General features: G+C 43.9%; 1 protein-coding gene across 4 annotated transcripts in view; it reads left to right on the top strand.

Moving 5' to 3' along the window:
• Positions 1 to 23,335, top strand: part of LOC106569134 (voltage-dependent R-type calcium channel subunit alpha-1E) — a 73,683-nt gene that overhangs the window by 29,208 nt on the left and 21,140 nt on the right. For 3 of the 4 annotated variants that reach the window (XM_014140142.2, XM_014140140.2, XM_014140143.2), the window contains 22 exons: positions 657 to 760; positions 903 to 1,061; positions 8,530 to 8,720; positions 9,022 to 9,125; positions 9,313 to 9,428; positions 10,185 to 10,238; positions 10,990 to 11,061; positions 11,294 to 11,497; positions 11,813 to 11,925; positions 12,211 to 12,323; positions 12,562 to 12,693; positions 13,118 to 13,187; positions 13,677 to 13,794; positions 14,998 to 15,065; positions 18,303 to 18,370; positions 19,056 to 19,061; positions 20,178 to 20,978; positions 21,099 to 21,442; positions 21,615 to 21,768; positions 22,342 to 22,471; positions 22,564 to 22,623; positions 22,940 to 23,046. In XM_014140142.2, coding sequence (XP_013995617.1) covers positions 657 to 760; positions 903 to 1,061; positions 8,530 to 8,720; positions 9,022 to 9,125; positions 9,313 to 9,428; positions 10,185 to 10,238; positions 10,990 to 11,061; positions 11,294 to 11,497; positions 11,813 to 11,925; positions 12,211 to 12,323; positions 12,562 to 12,693; positions 13,118 to 13,187; positions 13,677 to 13,794; positions 14,998 to 15,065; positions 18,303 to 18,370; positions 19,056 to 19,061; positions 20,178 to 20,978; positions 21,099 to 21,442; positions 21,615 to 21,768; positions 22,342 to 22,471; positions 22,564 to 22,623; positions 22,940 to 23,046 — 3,288 coding nt within the window. The remainder of the gene's footprint in view (positions 1 to 656; positions 761 to 902; positions 1,062 to 8,529; positions 8,721 to 9,021; positions 9,126 to 9,312; positions 9,429 to 10,184; positions 10,239 to 10,989; positions 11,062 to 11,293; positions 11,498 to 11,812; positions 11,926 to 12,210; positions 12,324 to 12,561; positions 12,694 to 13,117; positions 13,188 to 13,676; positions 13,795 to 14,997; positions 15,066 to 18,302; positions 18,371 to 19,055; positions 19,062 to 20,177; positions 20,979 to 21,098; positions 21,443 to 21,614; positions 21,769 to 22,341; positions 22,472 to 22,563; positions 22,624 to 22,939; positions 23,047 to 23,335) is intronic. The other variant, XM_014140141.2, reaches the window with a different exon arrangement.

The following is a 23,335-nucleotide window of genomic DNA, read 5'->3' as shown; positions in this document are numbered from 1 at the left end:
TTCCTACAAGCCCAACATTTTGATGGACATATGGGCTAGTGACTAAATGTTGTGACAACCCTAATAAAAGAATACAAATATAAACCATTGCATGGCAGTCGTATGTTTAGAAAACATCTTTATTATTAGAAAACATGTTATTGTTAAACCCAGCCCAATACCTTCACCCTTGCAAAACACTATACAGTGTGTGTTTGGGACTTGTTCCATTGAAAACCATTAAAGGACATAACGTTGAAACCATTAGAACTGCTGTAACCTAAAGGTTTGCTGTTCGTCAGGAAAGGTCTAACTAATCCATTTTTTAAAGGGAACAAACCACACACAGAGGGACCATTTCCTAGACACAATTAAGAATAAGAGAAGGACATACTGAATTGCTTTCATGGATGATTGGCTTGAGTTGTGAGCATGACAGCACAATTTATTTCAATCATCAACAAAAGCTATTGGCTTTCTACCCAAATCCATACTGAATGATGGAAATATTCTGTTAAACTGATAGTGTCGCTCTGAATGTGATAAGTTATCAGATGATATAATTGTGGGTTAATTTGATTTCCTCAACGTAGACCGCTTCTGTCACCCAAAGTTCCTTATCCATAAACCACACTACCTATTAACCATTTATTCCATTGGAAAACATGTGTCGGCAGAATCCTGGCTACAGCAGGGGCCCACATGAACATCCCCGTGGACCTGCGGACTCTGAGGGCGGTGCGAGTCCTGAGGCCTCTCAAACTGGTCTCTGGGATCCCTAGTAAGTACTCTGCATATCAATCACCAGCTGAAATATTAATCAGTTACAGTATCATAATACCTCTGTCTGTACTCTACTACAATGTCTTATTCCCAGAGGCAATCAGGCATTAACTATTCATATACGTGTGTGGTGTCACCAGGCTTGCAGATCGTGCTGAAGTCCATCATGAAGGCCATGGTGCCTCTGCTCCAGATCGGTCTGCTCTTGTTCTTCGCCATTCTCATGTTCGCCATCATCGGCCTGGAGTTCTACAGCGGGAAGCTCCACCACACCTGTCTACCTACAGCTGACATCCTGGGTAGGAACATACTCCACTCTCCCTCACACTCCCTGCATTTCATACACTACCCCAGTGGTTCCCAACCTGCGGTATTAGGACCCCCGGGGTGACTTGGCTTATCCACAGGGGGTACTTGAGAAGACTCACTGGACCATAGGCCTACTGGTAAAATGCACATGACGGGGTACTGTTGTGGAATATTCTAATCAAGTGAGAGAAACTTTGTCATTTCTTCAAACAATCATCTTTATTTAATCTCGATTAATTATTGCAATAATGAGACCAGTCAACCCAACATTCTTGACTGTTCGGCCGAGTAATCTAACCTATACGCAAATGCAGTGTTCTTTATATAGCTGACACTAACAATGCTTAGTCATGGCTGGTTCCACCCATCCCATGTAGACCAAGGGCACCATAAGCCACTCTGGGTTAATCCGGTCGTTATCTGCATGGGGTTGTTGTCTTAACCCCTACCCTAGCTTAGTTTCTCAGATGCAGGGATGATTTTGAGACAATGAGGGATTGTTCTACTCCAAAGCTATCTCTAGTAAAACACATTCTTGTCTATGTAATACAGTCTTTAACTCATTTGTCAGCTCAAGCCATCTCTAGTGACCATACGCCCATATTGACTGCAGGGAACTAGAGTGGAAACCATAAAAACACAGCATTAGTAGGACAGAAATGTCTTACTATTAGTTAAATATGAATTGTTAACCATTAATAAGAAATGAAAAGGTAAATTCGTAATTTTTCTCTCACAGTACTTCAGGTGTACCTCGGACAGAGCAAAATTCAGTTGGTGGTACAGTAACTGGAAAAGGTGGGGAACCACTGCACTACCCCACACTCCCTGTATTTCACACACTACCCCACACTCCCTGTATTTCACACACTACCTCACACTACCCCACACTACCCCACACTCCCTGTATTTCACACACTACCCCACACTCCCTGTATTTCACACACTACCTCACACTACCCCACACTACCCCACACTCCCTGTATTTCACACACTACCCCACACTCCCTGTATTTCACACACTACCTCACACTACCCCACACTACCCCACACTCCCTGTATTTCACACACTACCTCACACTCCCTGTATTTCACACACTACCTCACACTACCCCACACTACCACACACTCCCTGTATTTCACACACTACCACACACTCCCTGTATTTCACACACTACCACACACTCCCTGTATTTCACACACTACCTCACACTACCCCACACTACCACACACTCCCTGTATTTCACACACTACCCCACACTCCCTGTATTTCACACACTACCCCACACTACCACACACTCCCTGTATTTCACACACTACCCCACACTCCCTGTATTTCACACACTACCCCACACTACCACACACTCCCTGTATTTCACACACTACCCCACACTCCCTGTATTTCACACACTACCTCACACTACCCCACACTACCACACACTCCCTGTATTTCACACACTACCCCACACTCCCTGTATTTCACACGCTACCCCACACTACCACACACTCCCTGTATTTCACACACTACCCCACACTCCCTCACACTCTCTCTCTAGCAAAACCTCTTTGCCCACTTCTACCTCTATCCCTGGAGGAGGTCCCCTTCCCCTATGTGCTCCATTTTCTCCCTATTATACTATATTTAGCTTTAACATACTCTATTATACTGTATTTAGCATTAACATACTCTAGTATTCTGTATTTAACTTTAACATACTCTAGTATACTGTATTTAACTTTAACGTACTCTAGTATACTTTATTTAACTTGAACGTACTCTAGTATACTGTATTTAACTTTAACATACTCTAGTATACTGTATTTAACTTTAACGAACTCTATTATACTGTATTTAGCTTTAACATACTCTAGTATACTGTATTTAACTTTAACATACTCTAGTATACTTTATTTAACTTTAACATACTCTGTTATACTGTATTTAGCTTTAACATACTCTAGTATACTGTATTTAACTTTAACATACTGTATTTAACTTTAACATACTGTATTTAACTCTCTCTCCCCCTGTACTGTTTATAAGAACATCTTTATAATGCGACTCTTTTACCTGGCAGCTTCACGAGGACCATTCTGTCCCATCTAACACTTTTTTTCTAGGTACACTTAGAAAAAAGGGTTCCAAAAGGGTTCTTCAGCTGACCCCATAGGAGAACCCTTTTTAGTTCCAGGTAGAACCCTTTCTGGCTACAGGTTGAACTCTTTTGGGTTCCATGTAGAACCCTCTGTGGAAAAGGTTCTACATGGAACCCGAAAATGGTTCTACCTGGAACCAAAAAGAGTTCTTCAAAGGGTTCTCCAATGGGGACAGCCAGATAACCATTTTAGGTTCTAGATAGCACCTTTTTTTCTTAGAGTGTATTATTGTTTTGTTTTTATTTACACAGTCATGTTTCAAATGGCTTTGTCTGACTGGTTTACTGTACTTACAGGCTTCTAATTTGCACAAAGGATGGAAAATTCCTTTGTTATATGATGACATGGGGCAAACATATTATTAATGTTAGTGTGCCCAACTGAGCTGACTAGCTACATTTCAATTAGCCAACAATGATTACTCTGTAATTACACAAGCCACAAATAGTATTTTATTTACTCTAACATGGAAAAAATATGGTTTGACCCAGTGATATACTGTATGATCAATCTCCAGAAATGTGTATTTCTCAACTGTCAATTCATGCAGCAACACTGACCCCTGGGATGATGGTGAGTGGTCCCTGAGATGGTTAGCTGACACAGATTTAGTCAGTTCTCAAGTGACAGTTATTAATGTAAGTGGTCCTCCAAGGACGAAGGATCATAGCTCCCCTGATGTAATTAAGGTTGAGAGGAACACTGCTCTAGACATCCGCTACTCCTAAATCCTATTTCAGTCTATGGTGACTTTGGAAAAGGTCAGAAGCAGCGCTAATGTAATCAGGCTGAAAAGATTTGGCATGGATCCTCAGATTCTCAAAAGGTTCTACAGCTGCACCATTGAGACCATATTAACTGGCTGCATCACCGCTCGGTATGGCAACTGCTCGGCATCCGACTGCAAGGCACTACAGAGGGTAGTGAGTACGGCTCAGTACATCAGTGGGGCCAAACTCCCTGCTATCCAGGATCTCTATACCAGGCGGTGTCAGAGGAAGGCCCTTAAAATTGCCAAAGACTTCAACAACCCAAGTCATAGTTCTCTCTGCTACTGAATGGCAAGCGGTACTGGAGCGCCAAGTCTGACCCCAAAAGGGTCCTGAACATCTTCTACCCCCAAGCCATAAGACTGCTGAACAGTTAAGCAAATGGCCACCCAGACTATTTACATTGACCTCCTTTATTATTATTTGTATTTTTTTGCACTGACTCTATTTACACTAGACTCTACCCACACACACTGACACTGACACACACACAAAACACACACACATACACACACTCTTAATATACGCTGCTGCAACTTTGTTTATTATCTATCCTGATTGCCTAGTTACTTTTACCCCTTGTCACGTCCGATATAAGAATTGTCGGACCAAAGCGTAGAGTGGTATGGTTCCATCATCTTTTATTTGAGAAGTGAAACACACAGAAAACAATAAAGCACCAAAAAAATGAAACGTGAAGCTACGTAGTGCTCGCAGGCAACTACACATAGACAAGATCCCACAATCACAGGTGGGGAAAGGGCTGCCTAAGTATGATCCCCAATCAGAGACAACAATAGACAGCTGCCTCTGATTGGGGACCATACCCGGCCAAACAAAGAAATAAGAACTAGATTGTCCACTCAAATCATACCCTGACCTGACCAAATAGAAAAATAGAAAGGCTCTCTATGGTCAGGGCGTGACAGTACCCCCCCCAAAGGTGCGGACTCCGGACGCAAAACCTGACTCTATGGGGGATGGTCCGGGTGGGCATCTAGCCTCAGTGGCGGCTCCGGTTCGGGACGTAGACCCCGCTCTGCTCGCTGATCCCTCCGCTTCCGTGTAACCGGGCCGTGGATTGTCGCCGGAGACTTCGGACCGCGGATTGTCGCCAGAGGCTCTGGACTGCCGACCGTCGCCGGAGGCTCTGGACCACCGACCGTCGCCGGAGGCTCTGGACAGCAGACCGTCGCCGGAGGCTCTGGACAGCAGACCGTCGCCGGAGGCTCTGGACTGCAGACCGTCGCCGGAGACTCTGGACTGCAGACCTTCGCCGGAGACTCCGGACCGGGGACCGTCGCTGCAGGATCCGTGCCATGGATCATCTCTACAGGCTCCGCGCCATGGATCATCACTGGAGGCTTCGTGCCATGGATCATCACTGGAGGCTTCGGGCCATGGATCATCACTGGAGGCTTCGTACGTGGAGCCGGAACAGGTCTCACCGGACTGAGGAGACGTACTGGCAGCCTGGTGCGTGGAGCTGCCACAGGGCTTACCAGGCTGGGGAGACACACTGGAGGCCTGGTACATGGAGCCGGAACAGGTCTCACCGGACTGGGGAGATGTACTGGAAACCTGGTGCGTGGAGCAGGCACCGGATACACTGGGCCATGGCGGCGCACAAGAGGTCTCGAGCGTAGAGCTGGCACAACCCGTCCTGGCTGGATGCTTATTTTCACCCGGCAAATGCGGGGTGCTGGTACAGGACGCACTGGGCTGTGAAGGCGCACTGGAGACACCGTGCCAGAGCCAGCGCAGGATATCCTGGGCCGAAGGGACGCACCGGAGACCAGGAGCGCTGAGCCGGCACAATCCGTCCTGGCTGAATGCCCACTCTAGCACGGCAAATGCGGGGTGCAGGCACAGAGCGCACCGGGCTTTGAATGCGTACTGGAGACATAGTGCGCATCATCGCATAACACGGTGCCTGACCGGTCACACGCTCCCCACGGTAAGCACGGGGAGTTGGCTCAGGTCTAAACCCTGACTCCACCAATCTCCTCGTGTGCCCCCCCCCCCAAAAAATTGTCGCTGCCTCTCGGGCTTCCGTCGTTGCCGTGACTCCCGATCTCATCGCCGTTCCTCCCTCGCCGCTTCCACCTGTTCCCATGGGAGGTGATCCCTTCCGGCCTGGATCTCCTCCCATGTCCAGGATCCTTTGTCGTCCAGGATGTCCTCCCATGTCCACTCCTCCTGGCCACGCTGCTTGGTCCATTTTTGGTGGGATCTTCTGTCACGTCCGATATAAGAATTGTCGGACCAAAGCGTAGCGTGGTATGGTTCCATCATCTTTTATTTGAGAAGTGAAACACACAGAAAACAATAAAGCACCAAAAAAACTAAACATGAAGCTACGTAGTGCTCGCAGGCAACTACACATAGACAAGATCCCACAATCACAGGTGGGGAAAGGGCTGCCTAAGTATGATCCCCAATCAGAGACAACGATAGACAGCTGCCTCTGATTGGGGACCATACCCGGCCAAACAGAGAAATAAGAAAACTAGATTGCCCACCCAAATCACACCCTGACCTGACCAAATAGAGAAATAGAAAGGCTCTCTATGGTCAGGGCGTGACACCCCTAGTTACAGTACCAGTCAAAAGTTTGGGCACACCTACTCATTCAAAGGTTTTACTTTATTTTTACTATTTTATGCATTGTAGAATAATAGTGAAGACATCAAAACTATGAAATTACACATGGAATCATGTAGTATCCAAAAAACTGTTAAACAAATCAAAATATATTTTAGAATTTAGATTCTTCAAAGTAGCCACTCTTTGCCTTGATGACAGCTTTGCACACTCTTGGCATTCTCTCAACCAGCTTCACCTGGAATGCTTTTCCAACAGTCTTGAAGGAGTTCCCACATATTTTGGCTGCTTTTCCTTCACTCTGCGGTCCAACTCATCCCAAACTATCCCAATTGGATTGAGGTCGGGTGATTGTGGAGGCCAAATCATCTGATGCACCACTCCATCACTCTCCTTCTTGTTCAAATAACCCTTATACAGCCTGGAGGTGTGTTTGGGGTCATTGTCCTGTTGAAAAACAAATGATAGTCCAACTAAGAGTAAACCAGATGGGATGGCGTATCGCTGCAGAATGCTGTTGTAGCCATGCTGGTTAAATCTAAATAAATAACTGACAGTGTCACCAGCAAATCACCATCACACCTCCTCCTCCATGATTCACGGTGGGAACCACTCATGCGGAGATCATCCGCTCACCTACTCTGCGTCTCACAAAGACACCAAAAATCTCACATTTGGACTCATCAGACAAAATGACAGATTTCCACTTGTCTAATGTCCATTGCTCGTGTTTCTTGGCCCAAGCAAGTCTCTTCTTATTATTGGTGTCCTTTAGTAGTGGTTTCTTTGCAGCAATTTGACCATGAAGGCCAGATTCACGCAGTCTCCTCTGAACAGTTGATGTTGATATGTGTCTGTTACTTGAACTCTGTGAAGCATTAATTTGGGCTGCAATTTCTGAGGCTGGTAACTCTAATGAACTTATCTTCTGCAGCAGAGGTAACTCTGGGTCTTCCTTTCCTGTGGCAATCCTCATGAGAGCCAGTTTCATCACAGCGCTTGATGGTTTTTGCAACTGCACTTGAAGAAACGTTCACATTTCTTGAAATTTTCCACATTGAGGGACCTTCATTTCTTAAAGTAATGATGGACTGTCTTTTCTCTTTGCTTATTTGAGCTGTTCTTGCCATAATATGGACTTGGTCTTTTACCAAATAGGGCTATCTTCTGTATAACACCCCTACCTTGTCAGAACACAACTGATTGGCTCAAACATAATAAGAAGGAAAGAAATTCCACAAATTAACTTTTAACAAGGCATACCTGTTAATTGAATAGCATTCCAGGTGACTACCTAATGAAGCTGGTTGAGAGAATGCTAAGAGTGTGCAAAGCTGTCATCAAGGCAAAGGGTGGCTACTTTGAAGAATTTCACATTTAAAATATATTTTGATTTGTTTAACACTTTTTTGGTTTCTACATGATTCCATATGTGTTATTTCATAGTTTTGATGTCTTCATTATTATTCTACAATGTAGAAAATAGTAAAAATAGAAAAACCCTTGAATGAGTAGGTTTGTCCAAACTTTTGACTGGTACTGTATATCTAGATACTATATTACCTCAATTACCTCAACTACCTCGTATCCCTGCATATTGACTCAGTACTGGTATTCCTTGTATATAGCCTCGCTGTTGTTATTTTATTGTGTTACTATTTCCTTATTTTTTTCAAATATTTTTCTTACTTTTTAACTCTGCGTTGTTGGGAATGGGCTCGTAACTAAACATTTCACTGTGAAGTCTACACCTGTTGTATTCGGCGCATGTGAACAATACAATTTGATTTGAAACAACGCACCATGGACAGTGGTGGTCAGGCTCCCCATCCTGTTAGGTGGAATACTGCAACACTGTGTTGTTAGTTTGGTGAAGAAAGGAGCGTGCTACTTCCATTTTAACCACCTCTGCCTTGTCCTGTGTTAGAAAATGAGACGATGGATACGACCGAGGTGGAGTTTGCGTGCGGAGTGAGGAAGTGTCCAGAGAAGTACGACTGTGTCGGGTCATGGATCGGCCCCAACGACGGCATCACCCAGTTTGACAACATCCTGTTCGCTGTGCTCACTGTCTTCCAGTGCATCACCATGGAGGGATGGACAGCTGTACTCTACAATGTGAGTACCGTACACTCCAACTACTTTAAGGCTACTCAACAACAACAAAAATACTTTTTTTGGGGGCAGACACATTGAGGGTCAAATCCTAACTTCATGTGTAATTCAATGTTTCACGTACAGTGAATTATTTATCGATGTCAATGGGAGCTTTGTCTGAATGTTGGAGTGTTGCATGGGTATCTCTAAGGTTTGTGGATTCGTGGAGGATTCCTGAATGCACAGGAGGTTTGATAAGTGCTTCTATCTTGTATCTGTTCTTGTACTTCTTGTATTTACATACACGTCTCGTGTGTGTTAGACCAACGATGCCTTGGGCTTTATGTGGAATTGGATGTACTTTATTCCTCTCATCATCATCGGCTCATTCTTCGTACTCAACCTGGTGTTGGGAGTCCTCTCTGGGTGAGTAAATAAAAGTGTGTGTGTTTGTGTGTGTGTGTGTGTGTGTGTGTGTGTGTGTGTGTGTGTGTGTGTGTGTGTGTGTGTGTGTGTGTGTGTGTGTGTGCATGGGCAGATGTGCAAGTTTGTGTAATTTTATGAGGGTTTTGGAAGGGGTATCAATGGATTGCCCCATGTCCTGCATGTGTAGGGAGTTTGCCAAAGAGAGGGAGCGGGTGGAGAACCGTAGAGCCTTCATGAAGCTGAGACGCCAACAGCAGGTAGAGAGAGAACTCAACGGATACAGAGCCTGGATAGACCGAGCAGGTACTGTACTGTCACCTTAGAACCGCCACCAGAACTACGTAAGATGGAACGATGTATATATTATAAGATCCAAGTTGGTGATTTGGGTGTTATGGTTTGGTCGAAGTAGATCATGTTCATTTTGCAAGCTGCTGTGTTGCTTTTGAAATGGCTCTGCCCTGATGGAGATACCTGGTGAATATGTGGCTGGAGGGTGACTTTGTGAAGCTGCAGTGCTATAATGGCAATCTACAGTATCTTTCTCCCACGCAAGTTGAGGTTGAGAGGAAGGTGAGACTGACTCACTGACTCAAGTGTGTATGTGTGAATGCGAGTCTGTGCGCATCCATGTGTGTGTGCGCATCCATTTTTGTGTACATGTGCTCATCCGTGTGTGTGTGTGTGCCCGTCCGTGTGTGTTTTTAAAATGTATGCGTTAGTCATAGAAATCAATGTGTTCCATCTGTGGAGGGGTTTATCAGGGCCCTGAAAGAGAAAGGTTGGCTGCCGAGCACTAGATAAGCTCTTACCTGATGATGAGTTTCTCCCCCTCTTAGAGCATCAACACTATGCAACACTATACATTCAGCCCCAATACTAACCTTTGCAATGCTAAAACAATCATTTCAATATTACATTTCAACAGGTTAGCCACATGATTTGCTCACAATCTTCAGAGAGTGCTGAGAGAGGGAGAGAGACCTATTTATGTTTCAGTAACACTTTATGATCACTTAGTGTGGATGACCTTGAAATGTGTTCATCCCAATGTTACAGAGGAGGTTATGCTGGCTGAGGAGAACAAGAAGTCGGGGAGATCTGCTTTAGATGGTAAGAATCAGAAGACATTGAGAGGAGTCACCACCAAAATGTCCTATTAATGTCCTTCCCTTCCACATTCACTCCCCTTACTACAGTAATCATTACAGTCCAATACAGTACAGTACAGTACACTGTTTTTGATGATACATTGAACACGTCACCTTTTCACGACCTGCCTCTCTCCATCCACTACACGACAACTCCAGCTATAGACAAAGGCAACATTTTGTTCCTCTTTGACCTTCGTTAGCTGAGAGCTGCTGCAGACAATTGAAAATGCCAGTGAAAAGTTAAAATATACTGTAAAACACCTCAAGAAGTTCATTTGCTTTGTTTACTGTGTGGACATTGTGGTTGTCTTGGTAACAGTAAAGTGAAAAAGGCTTGGCGTGCGCCTGTAGTGATATACCATCTGTCAACAAGGTCTTGTTTTTAGAATGTTTTTGTTTGTCTCACTCCTTTTCAGAAGACGAGAATGATTCATATGACACTTTAATTTACACCGTATCTAATATCTACCCTTCCTCTCATGTTCAGAGGACTTCAGTCAGTTTGCCCTGAAAGTTAGTATGTCAGCGTGAATATGTGCCATTTCCCACCATTAACATATCATTATTTCTATTTAGAGCTAGTTTGCCATTCACTATGCTGGCTCGTGAAATGTGTTGTGTCATAAAGCATCTGTTGTTTCATGTCAGACTATCTAGGCTACTAGAGACATTCTCTGTTGGTTCTAATTTTCTGTCGTGTGTGTATTCAGTGCTGAAGCGGGCCACCAGTAAAAATGCAAAGCGTAGAGGAGGTCCTGGGGATGCGGAGATCTCCACTGTAGGTGAGTGAGGAACACACAACCTAGACCCTCATATTAAGGCTTCTTGTTGTCTTTCTCTCTACCTCCATTTCTGATCTCTTTCCCCCATATCTATTTGACCTCTAATATTTTCTACAACTTTTCTCTCTCCTCTCCAACCCTGACCTTTTTCTCTCTCCATATCCTTTCTCTCCCTCTCTTTCTTTCTGTTTTCTTAAACTATCCTCCTCTCCTTTCATTCCTCCTCCCCCAGGAGCACCTCGTATGCGGATCCGTACGGTGCGACGTGGCCCGGTGGCGTACATGCGTCGTAAGGAGCGTATGCTGCGTATCTCCCTGCGGCGCATGGTGAAGACAGACACCTTCTACTGGACTGTCCTCAGCCTGGTGTTTCTCAACACCATCTGTGTGGCCATTGTCCACCATAACCAGCCAGACTGGCTCTCCACCTTCCTGTGTACGGTTGATCGATCAATTGATTGAATCAATAGCATTTTATTTATATAGACAATTTCACCACAACAATTACACATTCCGGAAAAAAAACTCCTGGCCCTAAGCATAGGCTTATGCATTGTATTTACAGTATAACTTACAGTAGCAGACTTTAAATGCATCTGAACAACTTTCAATATCTCTCCAGACTATGAAGATGGCGTTCTTCCATCGTACAGTGTTTATAACATAGCCTGAAAAAAAGCTGGGTTTGAACAGAGAAAAACTCTGAACATCTGCCCAGCCTTTAATTTTGAATGATTTATTATTTCTTCAGACTATGCAGAATTTGTTTTCCTGGGGCTCTTCTTGGCAGAGATGTTCTTAAAGATGTACGGCCTGGGTTTCCGCCTCTATTTCCACTCCTCATTCAACTGCTTTGACTGCGGAGTGAGTTCATTAATCCTTTACGTTTACTCCCTGATAGCTTATGGTGAACCTTGATTACCACAGCTAAGTGGAATCAAGACTTACAAGTGTGGCAACAAAATATTTGCTTATTATTATACAGGTGGATCAAGAGGCATTACATTTCTAACACTATGGACAATTAAGTGCTATTGTTATGTGATACTGTCCTATATTGCAGACTAATGTGTGTTCTTAATGATAGAGGTTTGTCTGAACTGAACTTATCTTACAGTGTTTGAGTGTTGCTTGGTGACTCTTGTGCAGGTGATAGTTGGCAGCATCTTTGAGGTGGTGTGGGGCTTCTTCCGGCCTGGCATGTCCTTTGGCATCAGCGTCCTGAGGGCGCTGAGACTCCTGAGGATCTTTAAGATCACCAAGTGAGTGAGACATCAACCAGAATGAGGGTTAGGGTCAGCATTAGTGTTACTGCTGTAAGTGCAATGTATTATCACACTAGGGTTAAGGTTGGGATTAATGTTAGGGTTAGGGCCAGTATTGGTGTTACTGCTGTAAATACAATGTATTACCACTCTAAAAGGCAGTCAAAATGGCAGAAGGAAGATATTGAGGTCTGTCTATTTAGTGTGCCAACCTACTCTCCTTTTTCTTGACCAGGTACTGGGCATCACTGAGGAACCTGGTGGTGTCTCTCATGAGTTCCATGAAGTCCATCATTAGTCTGCTCTTTCTCCTCTTCCTCTTCATTGTCGTCTTCGCCCTGCTGGGCATGCAGCTCTTTGGGGGCAGGTGAGCAGAACCATAGGGTTTGGGTTCATTTATTAGATACAGTGTCACTGATATCAGGATAGTTATTCAGTAGTTCTCCAATATCAGGATATTAAGAATGTCTTGTATAGACAGGACTCAGGTTCCATGAATGTATTTTCAGTTGATCTGTTCATTGACTATTGATGTGGATTCGCCGTGATCATATCACCGGATATTATTCCAGATATAAATTCAGGAGCAGCCTGAAGCTGTTCCATGTTATGTTGTGCTGCATCGGAAAGGGAATGATAAATCTGAAATGAAACGTCTGGCTGAAAATATGAACTTCCACATCCTCCATCTCCTCCTCCTCTTCCTACCTCTTCCTCCTCCTCTTCCTACCTCTTCCTCCTCCTCTTCTTCCCCGGTAATATCTGCCTATCCATTATCTTTCTCCCTCTAGGTTCATCTTTGAAGATTACACTCCTACCAACTTTGACACGTTTCCAGCTGCCATCATGACAGTGTTCCAGGTTTGGCTTCTTCACTCCAGACTCTCCCTCTCACTCTGGCTTCCCCATGATGACACACAGAACCCAGGGTTATCTCCCACATCCCCCCAGGGCCAAGATTAAACAGCTCTGTTCACTGCTCACCTCCCCTTCCATTTACTAGCATCCCACACATACACACACATATACACATGAATGTCAGAGCAGTGAAATATGGAAGAATGTTTGATCAAAACCGTAAACTAGGTTTTTTCGAGATAAATCAATTAATCGTAGGCCTGACATTTTTAACTCTGCAGAGAGAAAGAACCCTGTTACCGATATGATTAAATTATGGCCCAACAATGACTAAACAATTCAAACAAGGTTCCTGCCATTTTGAGTCTTCTTATGTATTGGTGTGTGGTATTTGTGTGTCTGCATTTTCAACTATATACTTTGCGTTTTTGTATTATTTTCATTCAAATTTAACTGGGCTGCTCATTATTGATCCTGTAATTGTGACTCTAGATCCTGACTGGTGAGGACTGGAATGAGGTGATGTACAATGGGATCCGCTCCCAAGGAGGAGTGCAGTACGGCATGTGGTCCTCCATATACTTCATAGTGCTCACCCTGTTTGGGAACTGTATCCTTCTTCAACTTCCTACTAACCACCATCTACTGATTCTGCTCACATTGTAGATAGGTTTCTATATACACTACCATTCAAAAGTTTGGGGTCACTTAGAAATGTCCTTGTTTTTGAAAGAAACACGCAATTTCTGTCTATTAAAATAACATCAAATTGATCAGAAATACGGTGTAGACATTGTTAATGTTGTAAATGACTATTGTAGCTGGAAACTGCTGATTTTTTTATGGAATATCTACATAAGCGTTCAGAGGCCCATTAACAGCAAACATCACTCCTGTGTTCCAATGGCACGTTGTGTTAGCTAATCCAAGTTGATCATTTTAAAAGGCTAATTGATCATTAGAAAACCCTTTTGCAATTATGTTAGCACAGCTGAAAACTGTCATTCTGATTAAAGAAGCAATAAAACTGGACTTCTTTAGACTGGTTGAGTATCTGGAGCGTCAGCATTTGTGGGTTCGATTACAGGCTCAAAGACCTTTCTTCTGAAACTGTAAGGGAGTGCGTAACTGGCAGCAGGGATGTCAGGTGCAGGAGAGCAAAACTTGCTAATCAACGGAGCAGTTTTATTCATAAAACCACCGGTAACCAGAACCACAAACAAATGGGTACAAAATCCGTCGCGCACCAGAGAAAACGTGCACATGCACTTACAATAAACAATTCCGCACAAAGACATGGGGGGAACAGAGGGTTAAATACACAACATGTAATGAGGGAAATTGAGACCAGGTGTGTGAGAAGACAAGATAAAACAAATGGAAAATGAAAAGTGGATCGATGATGGCTAGAAGACCGGCGACGCCGACCGCCGAGCGCTGCCCGAACAAGGAGAGGAACTGACTTCGGCAGAAGTCGTGACAGAAACTCGTCAGTCTATTCTTGTTCTGAGAAATGAAGACTTTTGCGAGAAATTGCCAAGAAACTGAAGATCTCGTACAACGCTGTGTACTACTCCCTTCACAGAACAGCGCAAACTGTTCCAAAAAATGTGCTTTTCTTTCAAAAACAAGGACATTTCTAAGTTTCCTCAAACTTTTGAACAGTAGTGTATTTCTTTCTCCTTATGTGAAAGTTGTAGCAGGCCTAAAGTAGGGGTCATGGGTTTTGATGTTGTGTGGAACTGTTTGACAGAAGTTCATGTATTTCAGTTTCTTCCACCCTTGTAAGCATTCTTGACAATACTGTGACCAGATACACTGCTCAACGTCTTCTTGGCCATCGCTGTGGATAACCTTGCCAACGCACAGGAACTCACCAAGGTGTGTAGTACTATTTTAAGAGTTTCTACGGAATTGGTTATCTTGAAATTAAAATAAGTGCTTTCAAAGAAATGTTTAATAAGGGTCATGTTCTATGGTCATAGCCAATGTTTCCTCTAATCTGCGTACGTGTGCAGGCCGCGCTGCTCTTCCGGCACTGCAGAGCAGAAGAAATATCAGCCCGCGCAGAGATGCACGAGATTTTCCTATTAGTTTTCCCTGTTAGTTAATTAACACTATCAACGTTTCCCTTTACTGTGGGAATTGTGATCAAATCAAAGCAATATTAGTCACTTTCAATGCAACATACCGAAACAAAATGAACTATGCAAGAGATTTTGTTCTAGGCAGAACGCATCAGAGTAGGATTCTGCATTGACACGCATGACTCAGCCCATACTCTACACAGACCAGTGCGCCAAAACCAATCAGAGCTGCAGTAGGCTATATGCAAATAGACAATTGCCATATATGGATCCATTCCCTTTGAACTGGACTGTGTTTACAGCATAAGCTGTCGTGAGTAGATGCACTCAGTGGTGTAATGTACTGAAGTAAAAATACTTGAAAGTACTACTTAAGTAATTTTATTGGGGTATCTGTACTTTACTTTACTATTTATATTTTGACAACTTTTACTTCACTACATTCCTGAAGAAAATGATGTACTTTTTACTCCATACATTTTCCCTGACACCCAAAAGTACTTGTTACATTTTGAATGCTTAGCAGGACAGGAAAATTATCCAATTCACACACTCAAGAGTACATCCCTGGTCATCCCTACTGCCTATTATCTGGCGGACTCACTAAACCCAACTGTTTCATTTGTAAATTATGTCTGAGTGTTGGAGTGTGCCCCTATCTGTCCGTAAAAAAAAAAAAGTGATGTCTGGTTCGCTAAATGTAACTAATTTTAAATGATTCATGCTTGTAGTTCTACTTTTGATAGATAAATATATTTTAGCAATTATAAACTCAGAAAGAAACTTCCTCTCACTGTCAACTATTTGTATGAACATAACAAGATTCAACAACTGAGACATAAACTGAAGAATTTCCACGACATGTGACTAACATAAATGGAATGATGTGTCCCTGAACAAAGGGGGGGGGGGTCAAAATCAAAAGTAACATTTAGTATCTGGTGTGGCCACCAGCTGCATTAAGTACTGCAGTACATCTCCTCCTCATGGACTGCACAAGATGTACCAGTTCTTGTGTGAGATGTTACCCCACTCTTCCACCAAGGCACCTGCAAGTTCCCGGACATTTCTGGGGGGAATGGCCCTGGCCCTCACCCTCTGATCCAACAGGTCCCAGATGTGCTCAATGGGATTGAGATCCGGGCTCTTCGCTGGCCATGGCAGAACACTGACATTCCTGTCTTGCAGGAAATCACGCACAGAACGAGCAGTATGGCTGGTGGCATTGTCATGCTGGAGGGTCATGTCAGGATGAGCCTGCAGGAAGGGTACCACATGAGGGAGGAGGATGTCTTCCCTGTAACGCACAGCATTGAGATTGCCTGCAATGACAACAAGCTCTGTCCGATGATGCTGTGACACACCGCCCCAGACCATGACGGACCCTCCACCTCCAAATCGATCCCGCTCCAGAGTACAGGCCATCACCCCTGGTGAGACAAAACCGCGACTCGTCAGTGAAGAGCACTTTTTGCCAGTCCTGTCTGGTCCAGCGACGGTGGGTTTGTGCCCATAGGCAACGTTGCCTTACAACAGGCCTACAAGCCCTCAGTCCAGCCTCTCTCAGCCTATTGCGGACAGTCTGAGGAGGGAGGGATTGTGCGTTCCTGGTGTAACTCGGGCAGTTGTTGTTGCCATCCTGTACCTGTCCCACAGGTGTGATGTTCGGATGTACCGATCCTGTGCAGGTGTTGTTACACATGGTCTACCACTGCAAGGACGATCAGCTGTCCGTCCTGTCTCCCTGTAGCACTGTCTTAGGCGTCTAACAGTACGGATATTGCAATTTATTGCCCTGGCCATATCTGCAGTCCTCATGCCTTCTTGCAGCATGCCTAAGGCACGTTCACGCAGATGAGCAGGGACCCTGGGCATCTTTCTTTTTGTGTTTTTCAGAGTCAGTTGAAAGGCCTCTTTAGTGTCTTAAGTTTTCATAACTGTGACCTTAATTGCCTACCGTCTGTAAGCTGTTAGTGTCTTAACGACTGTTCCACAGATGCATGTTCATTAATTGTTTATGGTTCATTGAACAAGCATGGGGAACAGTGTTTAAACCCTTTACAATGAAGATCTGAGTTCATTTACTTTTGATACTTAATTATATTTAAAACCAAATATTTTTAGACTTTTACTCAAGTAGTATTTTATTGGGTGACTTTTACTTGAATGATTTTCTATTAAGGTATCTTTACTTTTACTCAAGTATGACAATTGGGTACTTTCCGACCACTGGATGCGCTTGTTTTGAGATCAAAGCTAGAGCTGCATGTAGCCACATGTGCACATTTTGTTCATATCCTTTGCTAGTTAGTGAGCTATTAGCCCAGTTATAGATCATTTGTAGTCCGCAATGGAGAAGTGATTGCTTCCTACAAGAGCACAAAACGTGAACATTTTTAGACATCTTTGAAAAGCGAGTAAGGTAAAAGCTTTTTTTTGTCTTAAAGGGGCAGTGTTGTATTTTCAGACAGGCTTGAATAAGCTAAGTAGCCAATAGGCAGAGGGTAGCATAATTTGTCTGATTCTCTGCAATAATGGTATGGGAATAATAATGCATTTTATTTTAGAAAGTGGTTTCTTGCATCAAACAACACAACAACATATTCAATCACCTCCTTGTCTTAATGACAAGTGGATAAATTCTAAAAGTCTCATGGAATTTAAGCCTACATTGAGCACCACACATTGGCTGCTACTGTAGGCTGAATGATAGAACAGCTATTTCCATGGTAAAATGTTATGGGATGCATTTTATCCATTGTTTTTGATGGTAGGCTATTGGTAGGCCTACATTATGATCAAATAGCCACAGTAGCCTACTTGACCACTGTCTGAAATGAACTTAAATCTATTATAGACTCAGTGTTCACAGTAAACGTGCACTGGAAGTTGCACAGAATTTACACAACGTTCAAGTTTGAGCTCAGCAGACCTGAAATTTACTCACTGCCCCAAAAAATGTTAGCTGCCCTATATCCTAAACTATTTGTGGGACTTAAATTACTTTTTGTGTTTATTTTACCTTTGTTAGGACGAAGAGGAGGAAGAGGAGTTTTTCAATGCAAGATACGCCAGAGGCACAGATGGCCCGATGTCTGAGTAAGTGTTCTGTTTATGCTTTTATTACAATGGCAGTTGGTCAGGCACCTACTTCGGCCTAGTCTTGGTGAAGATTAGGAGGAGATTTGAAACTGAGGGGTGATCATGATGCAAACTCAATATCTATCGATTACACAGCCATACCACTCACAGGAAAACGCTGGTCTACTATTCTCTTTGAGAATCTGGTGTAGGCGTAGGAAGAATGTTGATTTTCTTTGCATACAGCTGCATGATCAATCTTCAGGGTTAGAGAGGCATGTTCTGTGGGCTGTGTGTGGAAAATGAATGTGTACTTGCTTGTTACATAGCATGTGTAATGGAAATTGCATTAGGGAAATTAGGGATGAGGCACACGTCCAAGTTTAGACAAGCATCTTCAGTTTGAGTCAGATGTTGCTCTGGGGACTTGCTAATGAAAATGCTAAAATGCTAATGTAAGGTAATGCATGATTTTAATTAGGGTATACGTTTTTTGTTTATTTGAGCATGTCAGTCAATTGGTAAATGAAGAAAGATAACAGGCCAGTCATACAAGCATGTTTTTATTTATTTAGGATTTGTTTATTTGGGAATATCAGTAAACAGATAAATTAAACCAAATGACAGGGCAATTATAGAGTATAAGCATAGTATAATGCTTAGTGTATAAGCACCACCAACCATTCTGCTCCCTCTGTAACAGGTACAGGTAGGGGGGAAAAGGATGCATGGATTGTACTGTCCTCTGATCTTCTCCAGGCACGTTACACTGACTGTGTCATTTGTCTGTTACAACATATTTGAGTGTCAGTCCTATGTGTTTCAGAGCTGTCAAGATGCCACTGCTTATGATACGTATACTGTACTATGGTGTAATGTTATGTCATGCTGCTTCCATCATGTTGTCTTGTTACTCTATGCCTGTAATGTGGCACTGACCAAAATAAATACTACAAAATATAAGTAACAATTCTAGTACTGCCCCTGTAGGGTCAAGTTGAAACAATTTGTAATAACACTTGGATATCCACTGTTATTTGATAGGATTTATAAACATCCACTGTCACTACTGAGAAATAATAATTTTTCTAAGTGAACAGGATCCATTTATCAAGCTGTCAAAGCCAAATCCCCATGCCAAATATACTAAATATTATAATAACACAAATAAAATAAGATATAACCAAATATACTAGACTGGCATTACTGGCATGACCCTTGACCTGGTTTTGGACTGTGTCACAAGGATTGTTCTATTCTGTCTCTGTTCCAAAAACACTAATGTCTTGTTTTCAACCAATCACTCATTGAATACATGGATTACAAAAGAGTCTGAATACCGTAAGTAAAGTTGTCTGTCTGTCTGTACCCCTGTCACACCTAATTCAATTTCCTTTATCTTAGTAGAAGAAGTTGATTTCTATATATCCCAGTATTTCCCTATTTTAATCCTGCACTATTCCTTTTTGTTTTTGTGGCTTTTTGATTTTGTGTGCTTTCTTCCCAGGTATTTTCATCATTTGAATTTCAATCGAATTTCTGGATGTTTGCTTTATTTAGATGATAATTCAAAAATTGAATTGAATTCATCTTAAGCCATAAAACATACAATATCTCTGATTAAAAATGTTCATGGCAAATTGCTCTGTTGTGCAATTTTTGTACTTCATTATTGACATATTTACATACATAGATACTATGTTATATAATATGTAATATGTCTATACTCTATTTAGTGTGAGGTGTAACTTATCATTGATAAGTGTACATGTGACGTGGGCGAGATGCTGCCCTCTAGTGACGGGCTTTCTATTGTGTTCTGTAGGAGGAGGAGGCGGCCCTACCTCCGCAGGAAGAAGGCCATCCACAGGGGCCGTATGGCCGTCCCCGAGGAAGAGGAGGAGAGCACTGCTGGGGGCGGAGCCGACCAACCCCCCAATGGCACCAATGCCTTCTCCAACCGCCGTGACCGACGGAGGAGGGGGGGGGGAGGAGGAAGAGGAGGAAGGTCCGTGTGGGAGCAGAGGGCCAACCAGCTACGCAAGCGGCGCCAGATGGAGAGCCAGGAGGTCCTGTTCGGAGGCAGCCCCACCGAGGACACCACTGACACCCCTACCACCGCCTACCGCGCCCCCACCCTCTCCCCAGACGCCAGCCCTGGTCACCTGCCCGAGTCGCCCATGTCCGGGATCATGCCCATGCCTGAACCCCCAATGTCCATCGCCATCCCGCTACCGGAACCCCCAGACTCGGAGCCTGTGCCTCTGTTTACGTTAGCTGAGGAGAGAGCGGTGAACCATCGCCTCACCGGTGGGGAAAGGAGGCACAGGGTGGCCCGGAAATCCAGGCCTGGCCCTGGGGGGGCGGAGGAGGGAGGGGCGGCGCGGCATAGGAGGCACCGTCACCGTGAGGCCCGGGCTGAGGCCAAGAGCAGAGAGTCCCCACATGAGGAGGTCAGCGAATCAGGCAGCCGCGAGAGGAAGATATTGGAAGAGAGGGAGGAGAAGGAAGAGAAAGAGGAGAAAGAGGACAAAGGAGAGTTCGCTGAGGTGGAGGGAGGAGTGTCAGGCAAGGATGAAGGAGGAGCCCTTATTATCAACTTAGAGAGTGAAGAAGAGCATCTAAGGTAAGACAGTGGTTCTCGGTTCCATTATTTTATGATAAGGGTTACGGCATTGTGATTCTTGAGATTACACTAAGTGTCTAAACACATGTACACATTCTCTTCCATACATCTCCTCTGCAGGGTGTGTATTGCAGACATCCCTGAGCCTCCCCTATGTGATGACTTCCCTGAGTACCTAGCCACACCCCTGCTGGAACCTCCACCCCAGATGGAGGAGGGCGAGGTGGGGGAGACTGGGCAGTGTGAGCCCTTGTCCCAGGACCCTCCAGTGGAGCCAGCCCCAGAGCAATTCGCAGACCCCTCAGAGCTCCAGGCAGCAGCAGGGGTCAGTGACTCAGAGAACAACCAAGCCTCCCTGATCCTTGAGGAGGGTAAGGAGTCAGAGCAAGGCCCAGACAGCCAGACCAGTGTGATCATAGAGATGTCTGGAGCACAGCCACTGCTGGAGGTCACCCCCATGACAGGTATGGTGCTCAACATTTTACAGTAGTTCTTTGAAAGCAATGCAAGGGCCATTGACTGTTCTGTATGGTTTCCTGCTGGAACAAGGATGGTTACAGTAACGATGGAACTTCTTTTGTCATGCTCGGGAGGAACCAGGTCAAATAACAGGTTTTATCTTCAATTTACTTCTAGCTTTACACAGCAGCAAGGAGGTGGAGGTGTACCATCATGAGAGGAAGGAGAAGAAGGAGGAGGAGTCGCAGATGGAGAAGGAGGAGGAGGAGGAGGCTAGCCCACCCAAACCTGTACCTCCTGGCAGCATGTTTCTCTTCAAGGCCTCCAACCCGTAAGACTCTCCTTTCTGCTCATGTCTTGGCATGCATTCAAGTGCAGTACTAGTCTATTCAGTTCAGTTCTATGTAAGGAGCATTCTATGTGGGGCTCCCGAGTGGCGCAGCGGTCTAAGGTACTGCATCTCAGTGCTAGAGGTGTCATTACAGACACCCTGGTTCGAATCCAGGCTGTATCACAACCGGCCGTGATTGGAAGTCCCATAGGGCGGCGCACAATTGTCCGGGTTTGGCCGGTGTAGGCCGTCATTGTAAATAATAATTTGTTCTTAACTGACTTGCCTAGTTAAATAAAGGTAAAAGAAAATAAAGGACTGAAGTTCAGAGTCTGAACCCAGTTAGAAAAGGCTACTGTGTTTATGCATCAGTCAGTGTGCTCTTACTGCACAAATACACATTCATATACTCTCTCATACATTGTAGCTTTACAGCTCTCTATCAGTAATCTTTTTTGTGACCATGTTTGCAGATACAATATAGTAGTCATTATATTTATCATCATTGTCGTCATGAGCGATCACTTGTGTATCTGATATTGTTGACCGTCTCTCCACTTTATTGATCTGTAGGATCAGGAGGATCTGTCACTATGTGGTGACCATGCGCTACTTTGAGATGACCATCTTGCTGGTGATCGTGGCTAGCAGCATCGCTCTGGCTGCTGAAGACCCTGTGTGCACCAACTCTGACAGAAACAGGGTGAGTTCAATAGGAATCTGTAATGTTGCTATCAGTGATGTGGATGTGTGTATATCTTCTCACATAATTGTTGGATGTGTTGGCTTTTCTAGGTTCTCCGTTACTTTGATTACGTCTTTACTGGAGTCTTCACGTTTGAAATGATTATAAAGGTGGGATACTCAAAGAGAAGTGATCAATTATGATCAAGTAAAATGATCAACTAAAACTATGCACAGAAATAAACATGTAACAATGTTTTCAGTGTAGTAACTTATGGTGTTACATGTACGTGTGTGTGTATCTATATTGTCGTGTGTGTGTGTTGTTGTGTGTGTGTGTGTGTGTGTGTGTGTGTGTGTGTGTGTGTGTGTGTGTGTGTGTGTGTGTGTGTGTGTGTGTGTGTGTGTGTGTGTGTGTGTGTGTGTGTCTATGTTGTTGTTATGTGTGGGCTTGTGTATGTTTGTGGGTGTGTGGGGTGTCCTCCAGATGACTGACCTGGGACTGCTTCTTCATGATGGCTCCTACTTCCGTGACCTGTGGAACATTCTGGACTTCATCGTGGTGGTGGGAGCTCTGATCGCCTTCGCTCTGACGTGAGTAGGGTTGCAAAGTTACCGGTAATTTACCAAAGTTACCAGAGTCTTCTGTAATTGTGGTAATTAACAGGTAATCTTGGCAATCTATGGTCATTTTGATCTTTTATATTTTAATAACTTTTGAAGTTTAAAAAAAATTATATCTGTGTCCATATTGTCCTAGTGGATATACCATACGGTTCAAGATAGCCTAATTAATGAAAAAGCGTCTAATCAACAATGGCATTATTTTCAATTGACTCTGCAACTCTTCCAACTATTTACTTTTTTCTGCCACTAGTTTTCC

This window comes from Salmo salar, chromosome ssa14 (assembly GCF_905237065.1).
Source record: "Salmo salar chromosome ssa14, Ssal_v3.1, whole genome shotgun sequence".
Taxonomy (NCBI): domain Eukaryota; kingdom Metazoa; phylum Chordata; class Actinopteri; order Salmoniformes; family Salmonidae; genus Salmo; species Salmo salar.
The sequence above is the reverse complement of the archived record's forward strand: the minus strand, read 5'-3'. Positions and strand labels throughout refer to the sequence as shown.